At 39.5% G+C, this 21,202-nt stretch overlaps 1 protein-coding gene across 17 annotated transcripts; it reads left to right on the top strand.

Moving 5' to 3' along the window:
• Positions 1-422: 422 nt before the first annotated feature.
• Positions 423-21,202, top strand: LOC135172676 (inositol 1,4,5-trisphosphate receptor). Of its 17 annotated transcripts, none has more exons than XM_064138903.1 (18): positions 423-553; positions 2,885-3,061; positions 5,884-5,954; positions 6,029-6,231; positions 6,827-9,049; positions 9,135-9,282; positions 9,515-9,541; positions 9,890-10,229; positions 10,425-11,871; positions 13,429-13,503; positions 13,815-13,935; positions 14,015-14,157; positions 14,530-14,720; positions 14,784-14,895; positions 15,336-15,449; positions 16,446-19,295; positions 19,373-19,534; positions 19,829-21,202. In XM_064138903.1, exons 2-18 carry the CDS (start codon positions 2,964-2,966, stop codon positions 19,907-19,909), a joined length of 8,406 nt encoding a protein of 2,801 aa, XP_063994973.1. In that variant the 5' UTR covers positions 423-553; positions 2,885-2,963; the 3' UTR covers positions 19,910-21,202. The 17 variants fall into 17 exon arrangements, with proteins under 17 accessions (XP_063994973.1, XP_063994976.1, XP_063994974.1 ...); XM_064138906.1 differs by having other exon boundaries at positions 432-450; XM_064138904.1 differs by having other exon boundaries at positions 438-726.

Genomic DNA, 21,202 nt, shown 5'->3' with positions numbered 1-21,202 from the left:
CGCGTCTAGGGAATTATGGCTAGGGAGAACACCGAAAATTCCTAGAAATTATTTTTCTCCTTCGCTTTGGAATTGGGTTTTCAAAATTTTGTTTATATGCAACTTAATGTGTTATTTTCCATGAAATAAAGGGAAAATTCAGCCCTATGCTCAAATTCAAATATATCACATATATAACAACGTAACATAAAAATTCTTAAAAACTCTATAGACTTCTTTGATGAAGGAGATTTCGATATTTTGAAAATACGTTCCCAGGAAGTTCGAATTCTCCGAACAAGACCCCCTCTGGTATTTTAAATTTTAAATCTCTAGAATCGACCGCTGGTGTCACTGGAACGTATCCCTCTCTCTTCCCCTGATCATCAACTTCCCCCCACCGACAACTGCTGGAGCAGCTTGGAGCCACCACGTTCACGGTTCACCCAGTAATGTCGGGACCACCGTATGGTTAGTGTCAGCATAAACTTGAAATTCCTTGACATAGCAAAACCTGTATCTCTGCACTTCCTTTCAAATGCAATTTACTTTCTGTTTATCTCTCCGTCAATGTGTGAGTTATTCAAGGTGATAAACATAAATCAGCGCCGAGTACGCGGAACCGCGAATGGCTAATGAAAAACGTGTTAATAATTGATCGTAATTCAAGGAAAAAGAAAAATTGATAGACTAGCGAGGAAAAATCATATTGAATTTTGAATTCACCGTGTCAAATGTACGGCCTCGGTAAGACATTTCGAGATATGAAAGAAGGAAGGGGAATAACACGTAGACGTACGTTTGAATATACGTTGAGACTTCTAATAATTCTTCAAAAAAAAAAAAAACCACTGGCCGCTGCAGGAGAGAGGGAAAAAAATGAGCGGACAAGTAGTTAAGGCCCTTCGTTGACACGCCGGTATAGCATTACGAAAACTGAGAGAAAAAGAGTCCATCGGTCAAAGTAAAAAGACCAAAGGAGGTCGACATTTTTTTTTTTACCATCCAAGTTTCTCATGTGACAGTGCATTCGCATCGCCTGATGATTTTTTATTCACTTCCATTCATACGTTGTTATTGACGTATGTAGAAATGAAGCGTGAGGTGTTGAGGAATGTCGCGGTGAGTAGAAAATTCGGTATTGGTTCGGCGGTTTTACTTTTACTACTGAGAGTGAAAACGGAAAGTTTTAATCAGACGGAAAGTCCCGATTCTCGGGAAGAGGGAACTTGAGGAATTCGGGGGATTTATGAAGGTTTAAGGGTCAGAGAGCTCGAGAGGAAGTTATTCGTCAAATGTGTAAAAGTGCTTGTACGTGATTTTCAACAGATTATACATTTCTAAACTTTTTTTAATTGAATCTCTCATTTACAGATCTCTAGTTGTGTACGAAGTGCTCAGAATTATCGGTGTCTCGTTGAACTTGCACGATGATTGTTCGATAATAACTCTTCAGTGTCTGTTCGTTGTGACAATAGAACTGTCTAGGGCACCGATTGTTTCCAATACTCTATTGTTCAGCATCCGTTGTGCTTTAATTAATACCGAAATGCGAGAGTAATTCAAGTGGAGTTTAATTCACACTGAAGTTTTATCACGCTGAAACTCCATATTCCTTAATTTGTTGATGACACAATGAAAATAATGCAGATTATTTTTCCCACCCAAATTTCAGCCAATAGAATTGCACCATTTGTTGATATTTTGTATAGCCTACCTCGAATATCAGCGATAATTTTTTGAATATTTTGGTAAACAAACGACACTTAACCAAATAAACCTCTTTTCATGTCATGGCACAATTCTCTTGGCCGAAATTTGGATAGGAAAAATAATCCCCTGAATACCACTCGAGCTTCAAAATTATAGAATATTTCCCTCTAGGTTCCCTGCATACAAATGAAGTCGTCAAGTTTTTCAGGAAAAATCACTCGTGCTTCGCACTCGTGATTTTTTAGCCTGAAAAACTTGACTCCTTCATTTGTTTGCAACGAATCTATCGGGAAATATTCGATAATTTTGAACCACTTGTGGTATTATATGTGATAAAAAAAAACACGAAATATCCGGCGGGACTCACGTGTACACAATCGTGTTGCGTAATTCGAAAAAAATGTCAGTGACCGAGAGGAGTTTATTATGATCGAACTATGCGGTGTAGTTTGAATAGACTTATCAATCTCGTTATCACTCGCTATCAAAAATGGCATTATGGATGAGAGATGTTACGACGTTTCTCAATTCGTCGTTAATCCCACAGCATAATTAACATAAATTAGTCAGTAAAGGAAATGTCAAGCCGACTGTTCTGACCATGTTTACGAACTCGAAAGTCATATCGCAGACGAAAAAAATTGTAGAAATAAATATTAAATTCGGTTGATTGTTCTATGCCATGTTGAGCAATTCTAGATAAATAATCAGTGGAATTATATTTTACAAATTTTTAATTTTTTTTGATTGAATAAAAGATAATAATAAAGAAAATTTGAACTGAGTTATCTCTATAGCAAATGTCTCCGAAAAAAATGTTGTCTACAATATGCAATTAACAAATTTTATCTATCAATTTTTTTCGTGCGTGATTTCATTTTTTAAATATTTATCTTATGGAACGATAAACCAACCCCTATTTTTACTCAGCAAAAGGTTAAGGGGTGATTGGATTTTCATCCAATGACTTTATTTTATTTTTCACCGCAATAAGGATCAATAAGTTGCTCCCCTATTCCCTTGATAATTATAAACAACGATTCATCCCCCCTGGTGTTGCTCCCTCAGAGGATAGATGATATGACACGCTATCAGTGGATCGATTTGACCTACATCTTGGCCTCGGGGTAGCATCGCTGGAGAACTTGATCGTGTTCAATTCTTTATTATGTTTCATGATTTTATTCTACAGATATAATGAATGATGCACTGGTCTGAGGGGCCTGCACGGTCCTGAATTCACGTGAACAACTCTGGCTACCAGCTTCGAAATGGGGGAGATCCTCGGCTCGGCGAGTTTTCTGCACCTGGGGGATATTGTCAGCCTCTATGCCGAGGGCAACGTCTCCGGATTTTTATCGACTCTGGGGTAGGTGATGGAGAGTGATCATAATGATTTCTGGGAGAGGGTCTCACGTGTGGGGAAGGCGGCAGACCGGTACTTAACGATGATGGGATTCAAGATTCCCTTTTGATAGCGTTGGGAAAACACTTTGAGTACTTTGAATGTATTATACTGAGAAAGTTATCGATTTTTGGAAGCGTTTGGGGCGAAAATTATTGGGGCGAGAATAGTAAATTCGATGTGAGAGTATTTTTTTCGTTCAGGGATATTTCATGGCAATCATGAAAAATGGCCATTTTCTCAGCTCAAGAGAATAATACACCCAGGAACGTTTTCTTCCCCACACAGTTTCTGTATGTTGAGACATAAATGCCACAATTATCCTTCTCAATTCCCCCAAGTTGACCCCAAATGCTCCCCAAACAATTGAAACGAGTCGAAATCAATTCTCTGCACATAGCAGTCATCAGTACCCTCCTACATCTCGTTATTAAATCGCATCTCTCGGGATAAAAAACGATGGCTATGATTTACGAAAGAAATACGTAATTCCGAAACAATCCTCGGGTGTCACATTACCCACCGGTTTTTCTATCCACTCGGTATTCTCTGTACCGTGGAATGAAACTGAAAAATGACGAGCAACTGGATTTTTCCTCTAGGTAACCCCAGTGTTTATTTTTATACCCATCGGTTGATGCAAAAAAAAAATACAAAGTTGTCCATGTACTTTGTCATATCGCCCTACTGTACATAAAACCGTAGTGCGGACCGATGAAGTTGAAGGCTCAACGCACGTGCAGATGGAGGGTTAAAAAGACCATAATACAAACCCGTTACAGTATTTTTATAGAGCCGAGATATTGTGCTATCAGAATAAAATAGATATTCCCAGTAGAATCGTGTTATGGGATTTTCCATATGACGGGCACTGATAGAAATTCGCAATGTCTTATTTCTGGATTAATGACTCCATCTAAATATAAAGTCATTCTCAAATAAATTTCACTCTTTACTCAAGCTCCACTTCCCTTTTCAATTATTCTTAATGATCTCGGGCTTGTGGATAACGTCTGTGTGACGAAATATACCTCGTATTTCTTCGTCCGAGTGCATAAGCCCACTTTCCAGTACTTCCGGACGCGTACAAATTGCAGTTTAATTTTTAAAAATTATTTTTTCCCCCTCTGGCTGATAGAGTTCACGAGCTGGAAATAACATCATCACCTTGACGCTGTATTTTCATTATCGATTCCAGTTTTATTATTCTAGTCTCATTTATCTTCAGTGGCATTTTGAGTTTGGAGCGAAAGAGTGATGTATTTATATAATTAACAACGTATGATTTTTTTATGGGAAATTATGGAATAATATCCGACATTTCTTGGAAATTTTTATCCGCTACTTTCGTGGCATTCAAAATCTTCTTGAAAAATCAATGGAGATTTTGAAAATTGAATACTCATGTCCTCGTTGAAAATTCGAAATCAACTGTAATGCAATTTTCTTTAAGTTCACAATCAATTTCGCATAACATTTAAGATATTTCTCCATAATTTTATTTGAATATCTTTCAAATTCTTCCAATACCCTGTGGTTTACAGTACATTACAGAACAGTAATTACCGCAGCCTTGGTAAAGGGACGGTCATTGCACATGACTTGAAACCACTAGCGCATGACGCCTAAATGCAATCGCATTAGCATCAAATCACTCCACCAACGTCTTCCCTTTTATTCTTCATTTTTTCACAAACTCATTTGCCCATAGAGGACAGATAGTTCCACCTTGCGAAGGGTTTCGCTCGGTTTGACAGCTAGGGAAATCGATGAAACGTCGAAATGCAAATGCTCACTGACCTGTCACTACGAGGAAACCGACAGACAAATTTCCTCGAGTGATTGACGATATAATCAAATTTTTTATTTTCCCTCTGGCATTCCAATAGAGCGGCTTTATACACATAACTGAGCATAAAAAGTGGTATTCTCAATCTGATTTGGTTTAATGGATTTGTACGAGTTTTTTGCCGAAGATTCTTCAGCATTTTTTTTCATTTTATGATGCACTAGAGAGGCTTATTTCTTTTTTTCCTTATTACGCTTTGTAACCCGGCCAGATGACACTCTAATATCGATCCAGCGTCGGTGCCTGGGCCAACATTTCAAATGTTCTGGGAGGTCTTTACCTCGGATGCCATTAACTCGTCCAAAGGCTTCACCATTCTTCTATTTCATAAGCCCTTTAAGACTGGAATTCGATTTCCATTTCGGTTTTACGAATCATTGGAGAATTACACTCACTATTCATTGACCGATGGGGTAAAAATTCAGAAATTCCAATGAATACTCGATAAAAATGTTATTATATTATTAAATAGCTACACAGGAATCTGCAGTTTCGTGAATTCGACCACGTTTCATCGACGTTTTCATCAATATTTCAATTTTCAACGATGCAAAGTCCTTCAAATTTTACCAAAAGATTTGTTGGTGTAACAGATATTTTGATCAATAATCTCCACCTCTACAGCCAGTTTGCCCAGCAACAATATGACTTCATCTCCCAATGTTAACTATCCATCCTCATTATTTTCTAAATACTTCGCCTGGCAGTTTCAAATATTAAGACAAAGTGATATTGAGAGTGTTAAAATAAAGCCATTGTATTCATCGTATTCATACCCCGCGTTCCATATTTTCTGCTTACAATCAGCTTACGATATGCCCAAGGCCGTAGGCAGGATAAATAAGCATCCGTAGCACCGTGAATCCAGTATTTTTTTTCTCTGAATAATAATTCACTCCAAGGTTTCCACATTAAAAAAATCAAAAAATCTCCACAGATTGGTCGACGACAGATGCGTCGTATGCCCTGAGGCTGGAGACTTATCGAATCCGCCAAAAAAATTCAGAGGTAATCTCTTTCTATTTTTAGTGAAATTGAATAAATAGCTCGAGCTCACTCACCATTTATCTTATTCTCATTAGACTGCCTCTTCAAAATATGTCCCATGAACCGGTATTCCGCCCAGAAGCAGTTCTGGAGAGCAGCAAAACAGAGCGGAAGCTCATCGACTGATGCCGTCCTATTAAAACGACTTCATCATGCAGCTGAAATTGAGAAGAAGCAGAATGAAACGGAAAATAAGAAGTTGCTTGGGACGGTTGTCTCTTATGGCAATGTTGTGCAGGTAATTCCCGAGAAAACACCATGTTTACTGAGTCAATAAACTCTTGGCAGAGAGAACGATTTTTTGCACTACGCAGAAAAACCTCTGTTTCATTTCTATTGACTTTTTTTAGTTTTTTGGAAAATGAGGTTTAATTTCGGCAGTTCGTCTACATATTTACATTTCTGTTGCAAAGTTCAATGGGAATTATTGTACAGAACAAACTAATAAAACTCAGCCTTTCTATACCATTCATTCCATTGAAATAGTTTTTCGTTGGAAGTCTTTGGTTGCAATGTTTATCATTTCGCTCGCCGACTTCTTCCTACGAAAACCCAAATCAATAGACTGATTGTTTTTGTAAAATTATTTCTACTACACATATTTCGCTCCACAGAAATCCAAGAGAATTTTCTTGATTTTTTAAATAAACTTCTTAGAGACGAAGCTATAATATCCATTAGAGTGAAGACATTCCTGAAGTGATTTTCACAGAACTCATTTATTGCGTTCCTTCACTTTACTATTAATACCTAAATAAATAAATTATCGAGGAACTCTCAAAAATCGCAGAGCAAATACTCCGAAACTTCAAAAAGAATCTTGAATATTGCAGCTGCTGCACCTCAAGTCAAACAAATTCTTGACAGTAAACAAGAGATTGCCGGCTTTACTCGAGAAGAATGCGATGAGGGTCTATCTGGATGCCAATGGTAACGAGGGTTCCTGGCTATACATAATGCCCTTCTACAAGCTGCGGAGCGATGGTGACAGCGTTGTGGTCGGTGACAAAGTGATAATGGAGCCTGTTAACGCAGGCAGGCAGGGTCTGCATGTAGCAGCGAACTACGAATTGAGTGACAATCCGGGTTGCAAAGAGGTGAACGTTGTCAATGCTTCTACCTCCTGGAAAGTGACGCTATTCATGGAGCACAGAGAGAATCAAGAGGAGATTCTCAAAGGGGGAGACGTGGTGAGACTCTTTCACGCTGAGCAAGAGAAGTTTTTGACGATGGACGAGTACAAGAAAAAGCAGCACGTCTTTCTAAGAACAACGGGTAGAACTAGCGCAACAGCTGCTACCAGCAGTAAAGCCCTGTGGGAGGTGGAGGTAGTGCAGCACGATCCCTGTAGAGGAGGTGCTGGCCATTGGAACTCCTTATTTAGATTCAAGCATTTAGCCACGGGGCAGTATCTAGCAGCTGAAATCGATACGGATGAGCCTCGAGAGACGATAAAAGGAAAACGCGAGCCACCGGGTGCTGTCTACCGCTTGGTGTCAGTTCCCCACAGCAACGAGATAAGTTCTCTCTTCGAGTTGGATCCCACAACCTTGACGAGAGGTGACAGCCTGGTGCCGCAATCGTCCTTCGTCCGACTCCACCATATCTGCACCAACACCTGGGTGCATTCCACTAGTGTACCCATAGACAAGGATGATGAGAAGCCAGTGATGTCAAAGGTGGGTTGTGCCATCAACAAGGAAGACAAGGAGGCCTTTGCCCTGCGATCAGTCTCCCCAGTTGAAGTCCGTGATCTTGATTTCGCTAACGACGCATGCAAAGTACTTGCCGCGATAAGTGGAAAATTGGAGAGGGGGACAATATCACATAATGAGAGACGTGCTGTCACCAGTCTACTTCAGGACATTGTTTATTTCATTGCGGGACTGGAGAACGAGCAGAATAAGTCTGAGGCACTCGAATTGATAGTGACAAATGCAGTGAGAGACCGACAGAAATTATTGAGGGAGCAGTACATTCTGGGGCAGTTATTTAAAATTCTTCAGGCACCATTTTTGGAATCAGCTGCCGGTGAGGGACCCTTCTTGAGGATTGAGGAACTGAATGATCCCAGGCATGCACCCTACAAGTACATGTTTAGATTGTGCTATAGGATTCTCCGACTCTCCCAGCAGGATTATCGAAAGAATCAGGAGTACATAGCAAAACACTTTGCATTTATGCAGAAGCAGATAGGGTACGACATTCTCGCTGAGGATACCATCACAGCTTTGCTGCACAATAACAGAAAGCTTCTGGAGAAACACATAACCGCTGCAGAGATCGAGACTTTTGTCGGTCTAGTCCGAAAAAACATGTTTACCTGGGAGTCTCGATTTCTTGATTATCTGTCTGATCTTTGCATATCGAATAAGAAAGCCATTGCTGTCACTCAAGAACTCATCTGCAAGAGCGTGCTCAGTGAGAAGAATAAGGACATATTGATTGAGACTAGAATGTTCAAGACTCAGGTTGAAGTTGAAGAGGAATTGGATGAGAGGCATGAGAATGAAGAGGCTAGGATAACAATTTTAGAAGAGTTGGAGGTACTCTTAGTGTGGAACAATGGGAAGAGATCAATGTCACTAGGGGAGTTGTCTAGGGGTGCAAAAATGGGGAACATCGAGGACGCTGCTATTCTTGATTATTACAGGCATCAGTTGAATCTGTTCAGCAATATGTGCTTAAACAGGCAGTACCTGGCGCTCAATAGTTTATCACCTCATTTGGGGATTGATTTGATTCTAAAGTGCATGGAGGATGAAACTGTTCCTTATGAATTGAGAGCCTCATTCTGTAGGCTCATGCTACATCTGCACGTTGACAGAGATCCTCAGGAGCAAGTGACACCAGTAAAATATGCCAGATTGTGGTCGGAGATCCCTTCGTTGATGAGCATCAATGATTATGATACTAACAAAATGCCGGATGAGAATAAAGAGGCTGTTAGAGCCAGATTCAGTCAGACTATTATTTTTGTGGAGGATTATTTGTGCAACGTTGTGGCTAAAATGTGGTCGTTTGGAGATCAGGAGCAAAATAAACTGACTTTCGAGGTAATCATTAGCTTATTAAAATAACATTCATTTTAATTTCTTCATACTACAATACTCCCTTCAACTTATTGTCATCAACTTTCAGGTGGTAAAGTTGGCACGTGATTTAATATACTTCGGATTCTACAGCTTCAGTGACTTATTGAGATTAACAAGAACTCTATTGAGTATTCTGGATTGTGTCTCTGAAAACGATTACACCGATGGAAAGATACCCACAGGTGAAATTGATTGTAAGTTTAACTAATCAGTCGTCGGATTTATCATGCTGTTAAACTATTACGTAGATTTATTACTTATCTACACAAATTTATTGGACAAAAACTCCTTGAGAGAATTACCAGTTGTCTTTTTATTGTGAAGTAAATTTCATTTTTTTTCGTGTATCTATTTAAATGAAAATTGATATTTGCGGAAATAGTTTAACAATAGTTTACTAACCGACTTGTCTACATTTGCATTCAGCTGAAAAGAGGGAAGCTGATACGAAAGGTATGCGTTTATCAGCTAATGGTCATCACCATCTATCTGTTATGTGCATAGATCGTAGATGTAGTATATGGTAGTGGATGGGGAAGTAGATTTAGAAGCTTTAGTAGACTTCTACGTAGGTGAGGATTTAGTAGAAAAATGAGGGAAATTTAATGAAACAATCTGGGCAATGTCTATGAAATTTCAATCGGAGACTTCGCAACTTTACACATTTCTGCATTTCCAACTTGAGTTGAGTTCCAATTTTCACGAGGAATTTTTAGGAAAGTTGCTTAGTTCTTTCATAAACATTTTTCAAATGTATCATTTTTATGAAATTTATAATTTAATGATAAAAATGTAAATTAGCGGAAGGGGGTGTTCTGAGATGCATCGGCGATATGGGCGCGGTGATGACCTCTTTGACCCTGGGGCCTGCAGGGCAGGTGATAGCCGGGAGTTCCTCTCCTCGACCGAAGCCCTCCACCAAGAAGGAATATCCTCTAGTGATGGACACAAAATTAAAAATAATCGAAATACTACAGTTTATTCTGGACGTGCGGTTGGACTACAGAATCTCCTGTCTTCTGAGCATCTTCAAGCAAGAATTCGATGAGAATGAGAAGTCCTCAGGGGATGTTAATCTCGGCCAGAAGGGAATTGATCTGGAGTCAATCGGGCAGCAGGCCGAGGGGATATTCGGAAGCAGGTAATTAAGGAACATTCGAATTTTATGAGGCGTTCATTGTGGAAGTGTTGAGACTGTTGATTGATTGTAAACATGAGGTCATATATAATACCACCATTTTTGATGATGGAGAGAATGTAATTTGGACAATTCTAATGACATTCTAATCCATTTATCCCCCAATGAATGATGAAAAAAATTAAATAAATATTACAGCGATGAGTGTGTGGCTCTGGATCTTGACGGTCAGGGTGGCAGAACGTTCCTGAGGGTGCTCCTCCACCTAGCCATGCATGACTACCCTCCATTGGTGTCAGGAGCCCTCCATCTATTATTCAGACACTTCAGTCAAAGGCAAGAGGTCCTCCAGGCTTTCAAACAGGTACAACTTCTGGTATCTGACAGTGACGTGGAATCCTACAAGCAAATAAAATCAGATCTCGATGTGCTCCGCCAATCAGTAGAAAAGTCTGAATTATGGGTATACAAGTCAAAATCGACGGAAGAACATAGTACAGGAAAGAAGAAGAAAAGTGCAAAAGATGATGAAGAGGATGCTGGGGCAACACCCAGGAAGCCACCTCCACAATTATCTTCATCCGATAAAAAGGGTTCAGCAATTGACTTGGACGTGGGACCGCCCTTGCATCCAGACCAAGCAGACGAATACCGGAAAATCCAGCAGATCCTCATTCGAATGAATAAACTCTGCATTCAGAGTATCCCAGGTGGTGGTGTCAAGCCGCGCAAGCACGAACAGAGGCTTCTGAGGAACGTTGGAGTCCACACAATCGTCTTGGATCTCCTCCAAGTGCCCTTCGACGTGAAAGAGGATATCAGGATGAACGAGTTGATGAGACTCGCCCACGATTTCCTCCAGAATTTTTGCCTTGGAAATCAACAGAATCAGATTCTTCTTCACAAGCAACTCGACCTCTTCCTGAATCCTGGAATACGCGAGGCACAGACGGTCTGCAGTATCTTTCAGGACAACTCGACCCTATGCAACGAAGTTAGTGCCAAAGTTATCCAGCACTTCGTCCACTGCATAGAGACACATGGAAAACATGTGCAATACTTGAAATTCCTGCAGACAATAGTTAAAGCTGAAAATCAGTTCATAAGAAAGTGTCAGGAGATGGTGATGCAGGAGTTGGTGCAAGCTGGTGAGGATGTTCTGGTATTTTATAACGATCGAGCGTCCTTCAATCACTTCGTGGAGATGATGAGGTCGGAGAGGCTGAGGATGGATGAGAGCAGTCCATTGAAGTATCATGTAGAGCTGGTGAAGCTCTTGGCTTGCTGCACAATGGGAAAGAACGTCAACACAGAGATAAAATGCCACAGTCTGCTGCCGCTCGACGACATCGTCGCCATGGTCTCTCATCCTGATTGCCTCCCCGAAGTCAAGGAAGCTTACATCAATTTCCTCAATCACTGCTACATTGATACAGAGGTGGAGATGAAGGAGATCTACACGTCTAATCACATGTGGTCCCTCTTCGAAAAGGCGTTCATTGTTGATATGAGCCTCATCGCCGCCGCTACTCACGACAGGAATCATGCAGACGTTGCTCTTGAGAATTATGTCACTAATTGTCTTATGAACATCATCACTACATTCTTCAGCAGCCCGTTTTCGGATCAGAGCACAACAGTTCAGGTATTTGTCATTTTTCTAGTTTCCCCTCTTTCGAACGGAATTAATAATACTGGTTATTCATTAATTGGGATAAAATGGAGGTCTTAAAATGTTGAATGCTGGAGTTGAGGCTGGCATTTTTACCTATCGCGTGTGGAACAAAAGAGAAAATAAAAAAATGGAAATAAAACCAGCGAGAAAAATGGAATTAGTAATCGCCGCAGTACGCTTTCTAATACTTATTTTTTATCTTTTGGATTCCGTGAAGAAATTAGGATCAAGCATAGGGAGGGAGTGCAAAAGGGTAAATAATTTATAGAACAAGATTCAGAAATTTAAAACCCCAACTTTTTTGGTAAAAATATGAAATGACGAGCATTGGCCAATGTACTTCGGTACTAGAAAATGTTTGTTTGATGTAAAACAACAAAGTATTTGTGACACAGTTACATGTGTGGTTTGACAAACTCACAGTAGACATTCACCGAATTTACTATTTACATGTCATGTCCGGTATTACAGCACTCAAATACTAAAAATGAATGTGCGTGAAAACGAACGTGTAGAATAATAGTGACGGCGCGGGAGCCACATCAGCGTTGAACGAACTATTTGTCATTTAGTTTTATTTTATCAGAAAATGTTGCCATTCATTTGCTTTATCAATTACTGAGATTGCAGTCATGTAGGATAAAATTTGGCCTGAAAAAATTTGGCAGTGAATTCTAACTCTAATGAAATTTGTCTCGTTCGATTATGGAAATGGGGCTATTAACACTCATGTTCTGCTCGTTCCACACGTGATGCCACCGTAGAAATCAGCTTCGGCAATTCTTAAAAATGAAAAATAATCAAACTGGGATGAAATGCATGCGTTAAACTTATACGATGTAGTGTTAACAAAAAACAATAACTATCATTCGACCATACTCATGCAAAAGATTACATACTTCCATTATCTTTTGCATTTCAATCAAACCACGTTAAGCTGGAGGTAAACCGATACAAAATGAAAAAAATAGATTAATAGACAATTAGCGAATTGTTGAAAATGTAAATACACGAAATTGCTAAAAGTATCAATTGATTTTTTCTCTCAAAGTAATTGGGTAACCACAGGGAGCTGTAATGGATATTCATTATCACCACTGGCTTTGCATGACAATAATTCAAAGTTTTCTGTCAATCAAGCACACATCAAAAACGTCGAGTAGTGTAATTAGCCGCTGTCAGCTATTTAAAAGCTCCTATTGCTAGCAGTTGTTCTAATTTATTGGAAAAGACTAAGAACATACGTTCGAAAGAATTTTACTTAGCCATTTTTCATTCAAAGATTTACTACAGGAATTCCTTGACATGGATTCTCTACGATTCTCTTGTGTGGCATGAAATTTTTTCGTACGTAGCGATTTTCCATTTTTTGATGTGTACTTGGACATTGCTGATTTCGGCAGTGGCATGATCTGTGTTTTTTGGCATGTATTGCGGCTGGCTAATATGATTCAACGGAACATTGAAAAAAAATACTATTGGTGCTCTGATTCGTTGGGTCTGTATGGTGGTTGGGTTTACTAATAGAAACACCTGCACGAGGCCAGGCTGTTTTGGAATCTGAAGGAGTGCGACAGGATCATCGACATTGACCCTGACTCCGTAAGTAGAAAATAAAAGAAAAAATGAGAAAACATTTCACAGAAGAAAAAGAACACATCAAGAAACCACGCTAAATTGTTTTACCCACTGACACGAGCATGAAAAGAACAAAAATGTCTCCTTATCCCCGGTGTTAATCGAAATTTATATCACTTGTCTGTTGTCACTGTTAAAAGTTTGTTAATATGACACATTGTGGGATTAATCTTTCCAATTGGTTGACACGCTACTAATTTGGACTTCTCCACATTATCAATGTTCACTTTTGAATGTTGTTCGGTTGTTTATTAATATTCTTTCGAATTGAACAGACGAGACAGCCGATTTTCGTTCAGTTGCTCCATGCAGCCTTCGAGGTATCGCAGTGCACCTGGTTGAATGCTGGGCAAAGATTCAATGTCGAAAATTGTATCAGAACATTGTCTGATGTTGGTGAGTGCTTTAGCCAATCGAAACACCAGCTCTAATCAATCAAAGTGTTAATATTGAATGAATTCTTTCAATTGTATAGCGAAGGGACGAGGGATCGCAATACCAACAGATCTGGAGTGTCAAGTGGCTGTAATGTTCAACAAAGCTGCAATGCTCAGCAGACAGACCACGAAGTGGCTGCAGGCAGCCAAGCAACCGAAGATCGAACGAAGTCAGAGTCAGGTAAGTTTTTTATAAAATTTTTTCCAGATATTAATTTATAATTGAAGTCCTCAAAAAAATTCAAACAAAAAGTAATACAATTTTCAAGAGATGTCACTAGATTATTCCATGAACTGATTTCGCATATGTTCACATTTTTAGACCCTCATGATAACTCCTCCCCAAACGCCTATTCCTATTGTGAATGAAAAACCGGACTACTAGTTAAATAACATGAAATAAGAAGCTTTAAAAAAAATCTTGAATATAAAGAGCCCCTATCAAATGTCAAGAATAAATATCAAAGGACTTCATGGAAGTAATTCCATTCGAATATTCATGGCATGAGTGTAACTAATGGCTCATGGCCGTGGTATCATTACCAATGTGAAGCAGTTGATGCGGCTGGACAGAAGTATAATCGAGGGGCTTCAGGACATTGTTTCCCTCTTGGAAGAGCAATTAAAGCCCCTCGTGCAGTCAGAGCTCTCCCTTCTCGTGGACATTCTCTACCGACCTGAATTGCTCTTTCCTCAGGGCACTGATGCCCGAAAGAGATGTGAAAATGGAGGGTTTATCAGAAGGTAAGGGAAAATATTTATATCTGATCCTGGAATAAGAGCATAAATGATCTCTTTACTCCTCAGATTAATTAAACACACCGAGAAACTCCTCGAAGAGACTGAGGAGAAACTTTGTGTCAAAGTGCTGAGAACACTTCGTGAAATGATGGCCATAGATCCGGAATACGGAGAGAAGGTTTGTGCATTAAAATACAGTATAATCTGCACGAAATATCGTTCATTAAACCAATAATTAACAGATAAATTACAATTTATGGAGAATCAGTGATTACGGCAATTCACAGCATCTTGGGAGCAGCGCTGAATAATTGTTAGAATAACTGCAATAAGATACTCTTTACGAACGCTCCTTTCTTTATGCTACTTTAACAAGCTCTATGGGTGCCCAACTCGTTACACCGCACATTTAGTTCAGTAGATTAATTAGACATTATTTTCAAAACATCAATTAGTAGAGTACAAATAACGAGAATAAAAAGAACAAGTCCATTGATATTGAGAATTTTAATGAGATATGAAAATGTCGTGGAAATGTTTGTGTTTTGGGAATTCTGGTGAGTAGATTGGTTTTTCGTAGAATAGAACTGTAGGTAAAGGTGTTTTCATGCTGCTAAGGAAATTGAGGATGTCGTGGAAGCGGCATTGGATGCTGAGAGGGGGAACGATTTGGGGCATGGAACAGATACTAATGATCAGTTACAATCTCATCAAATGACTCAACAGCAGCGGGTAAAAATTGATGATTGGTAGACTCAAAATGAGTTTAAATAATAGAACGAGAACGGTTGATAAATGTGAGATGGGATAGTCGTCTCATCTGTTGATTTATGAAGGACCATTATGTAGAGATTATTTGGGGCAGTTTTTATCATTAGGCTTGATCGGCATGAAGCTGTAGTGCACGCTTGAATTTTATTATGTAAATCGAGATTACGGTACTGAAGCTTTTAGTGATTTAATTGACTCTAATATTTAATTATTTTTTTATTAGCCAAGGAGCAGGGTGTACCAATACTTACCTCGTATTTTTAGCAATATTCAATATTTTGTATTTTGGTATATTCATCTGGAATTGGAGTGGAGTGGTGAGACGGGATGATATTTTAGCCATTGTCATGTGTTGTAATTATTGGCAAGATAATTTTGGAAGGAGATATTTATCCATTTCCTGTTATAATTGTCTTTAATGGCATAGTGCAATCTTTGGCTAAATGTAGAATATTGTTCATCACTTTACTATTGAAATTGAAAGTAAAGAATTAGATTCCCGCTTCGATAATTATATTATATCTTCGTTTTACATTTGGTTTTTTCTGCTACATACCCCTTTTAACTGATTAAAATGCACACACCCGGAGAAATTGTTTATTTGAATTCAATGAAAAATCTTTAACATGCAAAGCAACGTTCCTTTAATTTAGATAATCCTTTTACTTGTGAACAATTGAATAATTGATTAATCTATCAAAAATAGTTCTTTATTCACATTGAACTAGTCCTTCCATGTAATCGGTCGATTTTGTTGCGAATAAATCTATGACGAATAATTAAATAAGGATTTTAAGTTGATTCAGGAGGTTCATTTCTCCGGGTGCAGAACTCCCACAATTCAATTGAAATTGAAATATTTTCTATCAAATTTTCACCCCCTGCTACTCAGTATTGGTACATGACTGCCAATCCCTTTCCCTAACACCGAAACCAATTGAGCCTTCTTTTCCACAGGGTGAGGCCTTGAGGAACAACCTACTGATTCGTTACTTTGGTAAAGGCTTCCTCCAGAAAACTGAGCACGTGGACATTGGTGTACTCGCCTCGACTTCTGTAACTCACGGTCCAGGAGCGAAACTACTCAGCCGAGCTGGCCGCACTTTGCACGAGGTTCAGAGCCACCTAGACCGCGAGGGTGCCTCCGACTTGGTCGTAGAACTCGTGATAAAAAGCGTCCACTCACCCAGCATTTTTGTTGAGGCTGTTGAATTGGGCATAGCTCTTCTCGAGGGTGGCAATCCCATAATCCAAAAAAGTGTCTACTCCAAGCTGATGGGTGACGATTTGAGTCAGTCCTTCTTCAAGGTCTTCAACGAAAAAATGAAAGACTCTCAACAAGAAATAAAGGCAACGGTGACCGTCAACACGTCTGACATAGCAGCAAAAGCCCACGAGGACAAAGAGCAAAATAAAGAACTCGAGAAAATCTCGAAGAAGCGTTTGTCAACGAAGCCCAATGGGATTGTGATAACTGAAGAACTTCGGGAGGAGTTGAACCAGGCGGCGGCATTGACGGCCCAAGCCTACGCAAACGTACGAATTTTAGCCTCGGGTGAGGACATATCAACTAACGCAGCCTTGGGTTACACACTGGAAGACATGTTGGCGGAGAAATTAGACAGACACAGAGGTAATGCAAGTTCTGAGCGTGACGAGGGTCTTCTCAGTGCCAAAGTCCTGGTGATGCAGCCGATCCTGCGTTTTCTCCAACTTCTCTGCGAAAATCACAACAGAGACTTGCAGAATTACCTCCGCAATCAGAATAATAAGACAAACTTTAATCTCGTATCCGAAACATTGATGTTTTTAGACTGCATTTGTGGGTCTACAACTGGTGGTCTAGGTCTCCTAGGTTTATACATAAACGAACATAACGTTGCTCTCATCAATCAGACTTTAGAGACCCTGACTGAGTACTGCCAAGGCCCCTGCCACGACAATCAGAACTGCATAGCTACGCACGAGTCAAATGGGCTCGACATTATCACAGCTCTGATTCTGAACGATATAAATCCCCTTGGAAAAACGAGGATGGATCTGGTTCTCGAATTGAAGAATAACGCCAGTAAATTATTGTTGGCAATAATGGAGAGCAGAGGGGATAGTGAAAACGCTGAGAGAATTCTCTACAACATGAATCCCAAGCAGCTTGTGGATGTGGCCTGCAGAGCGTTCCATCAGGAAAGTATTGATGACGATCCTGACGCTGATGATGCTTCCACGGATGGTGACGAGGGGGTGTCGCCCAAGGAGGTAGGCCACAATATTTACATCCTCTGCCATCAACTGGCCCACCACAACAAAGAACTAGCCACCATGTTAAGACCCTCAGAGTTAAATAATGCAGATCCTAAGATAAATAAAGCCCTGCAGTACTACGCGACCCACACAGCGCAGATCGAGATAGTCCGACATGACAGGACACTCGAACAAATTGTCTTCCCCATCCCAGAGATTTGTGAATTAATAACCCTGGACACGAAAATGAAGGTCCTGCACACAGCTGAACGAGATGATCAGGGATCTAAGGTGTCAGACTTCTTCGAGAGAACCGAAGACATGTTTAACGAGATGAAGTGGCAGAAGAAACTTCGAGGGCAGCCAATGCTCTTCTGGATGAGCAGCTACATGTCCCTCTGGAGTAACCTTCTATTCAACTGTGCTGTTTTAATCAATCTTATCGTTGCTTTCTTCTATCCCTTCGTCGATAATGTGCCTAAGTTGATAATCCCTCAGTTATCGGGACTCATCTGGACAGTAATGCTGTCCTCGGGCGCCATAGTCCTGACACTGCCCAGAGTTACTGGAATTCGAACGCTCGCAGCATCCACAATCCTCAGATTAATCTTCTCGATCGGTCCTGAACCAACTCTGATGCTCCTTGGGTTCACCACAATTATTTTTAAAATTGTCCATATGATCAGTATCATCGGCAATCAAGGTACTTTGACTAAAAGCGCCCAGCAGATAATAACGAATGTGGAACTGTGGTATCACGCGGTGTATCTCATGTTCTGTGTCCTCGGGATATGCATGCATCCGTTCTTCTACTCTGTTCTGCTGTTCGACGTTGTCTACCGTGAGGAGACTCTCCTGAACGTCATCAGATCAGTTACCAGAAATGGGAGGTCTATCATACTGACAGCTGTTCTCGCACTCATCCTTGTGTACATGTTCTCGATAATTGGGTATATGTTCTTCAAGGATGATTTTCTAGTCGGTGTCGATGAGGAAATTGTCTCTGAAGTTCAGGGTAAGAACACCTGTGAGGCGGGGGGCAATTGCGAAGCTACAGAGACGCTCTCGAGGTACGTCCAGGAGATGAAGGAGAAAGAATCAGCGGAGATGGTGAGCGTTGGAGGAGAGATGAAGGAGCGGGCATGTGATTCCTTAGTCATGTGCATAGTTACGACTTTGAATCAGGGATTGAGAAATGGTGGAGGCATTGGAGATGTCTTGAGGGCGCCCTCGAGCACTGAACCACTGTTCGTAGCGAGAGTTGTTTACGATCTTCTGTTCTTCTTCGTAGTTATCATTATCGTTCTCAATCTCATTTTCGGTGTGATAATCGATACATTTGCGGATCTGAGGTCTGAGAAACAGCAGAAGGAGTTGATTCTCAAAAACACGTGCTTCATTTGTGGATTGAATAGATCAGCATTCGATAACAAAACTGTGTCGTTCGAGGAGCATATCAAACATGAGCACAATATGTGGCATTATCTCTACTTCATTGTTCTTGTTAAGGTGAAGGATCCAACGGAGTTCACGGGTCCTGAGTCGTACGTGTACGCCATGGTCAAGGTATTAGTTCGTAGGGCTTTGGATTCGCTGGCTCATTGACAGGGGTTATTAATTCTAAGCTCTATGTACTTCAACAGGATCGCAATCTCGACTGGTTTCCAAGGCTACGTGCTAAATCACTGGCCGCTGATGAGGGTGAGGGGGAGCAAGTGGAATTGCGGAGTCTTCAGTCTCAGTTGGAGTCGACTCAGCTGTTGGTTAAGTGCCTGTCACAACAACTTACCGAACTTCGGGATCAGGTAGGGGGAGATGTATATTGATAATTAGGGCAACTTATCAGGGGATATCTTGGGGGGATCAGATGAATTTAATCATGTCGTGGCAGTTTGATTATTGATTGATGTATGATGTGAAGAAAGTTTGAAGTTGCATTTTGATATATTAAGGAGATTGTGAGACTGAGGGAAAGAAATGTTTTTGATATTTTGAATTTTATGAGAAGTCCATTGCATTCAAAGGGATAATATTCTTGCACCTCAAACGATTGTCCTTATTTATTCAGACGAGTATATTAAAAAAACAATTATTTTAAGATGACGGAGCAACGTAAGCAGAAACAGAGGCTTGGACTCCTCAACTCAGCATCTGCCTTCCTCCACAATCCATCCACGTAAACAAAAAATAATGAACGATTGCAAGAGATTATTTGAGCTCCGGCTCAGTCTGACAATGTGGGATCATTATGCATAAAAGAATTTATGACGTAGCTATCTCTTCAATAACTGTGTCTCGAAAAACACGATTCATATCACCGGATAGTAATAATTATTCGTGATAATTTTTTTTTTATCAGAAACATATCTGTGGCGTTTCAATCCATATCGATTTTTCTTATTACTATAATTGTTGTTGAATAGAAAGTCAGTGTGATCTGTGAACCATACACTATTCAATTGCAAAATTAAAAAAAATTCAATCATGTCTCGATTGTGTCAGTCACAATCACATAATGATTAGAGAATTAGGAATGTTTCAATGATTGAAAGTGATGCGATCCATACACGATCATAATGAAAATTATGTAACAAATGCTCATTAATTAGAGATGCTACTCTTCGATGTATTTTTTATGGAATTTCATTGATTTTAGAATCGAAGGTATTTTAGAAAATATTATTCAAGAAGAATTTAACATTTTTTAAATAAATTTATTTGCCTCGTGATTTTTTAGACAATCATTGGTGAATCCCATGCAAAGCACGAGAGAGGTATCAGATTATTTCGGTTATGATAAAATAGTTGTTTATTATTTGATTGAGGATGAAAATAAAATTGGGAACAACAGGACGGGAGCAAATGGAATAGTGATGATCAATGAGAATTCAGTGTCACGCCAATATGTTGTCTTATACCTTTTGAGCTTCTATTTCATATGTACAGTATCCAAAGTTGTATTAACGTCTCTCATAAAATATAATATATGTTACTAGAGTGACACGAAAGAATGGGCGGAAATATTGTCGAGATTGGGAGAGAATTTGTTGAATGGAAAAGTGAAGTTTTACAATCTCTCGTTACTGTTAAGCCCTCTCATTACGTAATATAATAGTCATCAGATGTCATAAAGATTTTGGGAATGTAAATATAAAGTTAAGTTTGCTCTCGTTGAACTGGAATTCTATTAATGTACAATATTATTCAAATTATTTTTTAATTTACATGTTATAAAATTGTGCCAATTATTTTCGATTATGTCAGATCACCTTTAATTGCGTTAATCTGCCAACGTAGATCATTATAGTTTCATCACCAATACTACTTCAATCGTCTCAGGATTATTGCAGAAATAATTAACACAAACTTAAAAAAAAAGTTCAATCTTTATTTGATGTGTTAATAAAGATGTGTAAAATACCTGTAATGTGTTATGTTTCAATAAATATGAATTGTCTTATATTACCAGTTGA

This window comes from Diachasmimorpha longicaudata, chromosome 2, assembly GCF_034640455.1.
Source record: "Diachasmimorpha longicaudata isolate KC_UGA_2023 chromosome 2, iyDiaLong2, whole genome shotgun sequence".
Classification (NCBI taxonomy): domain Eukaryota; kingdom Metazoa; phylum Arthropoda; class Insecta; order Hymenoptera; family Braconidae; genus Diachasmimorpha; species Diachasmimorpha longicaudata.
This window is presented reverse-complemented; position numbering and strand designations above follow the sequence as displayed.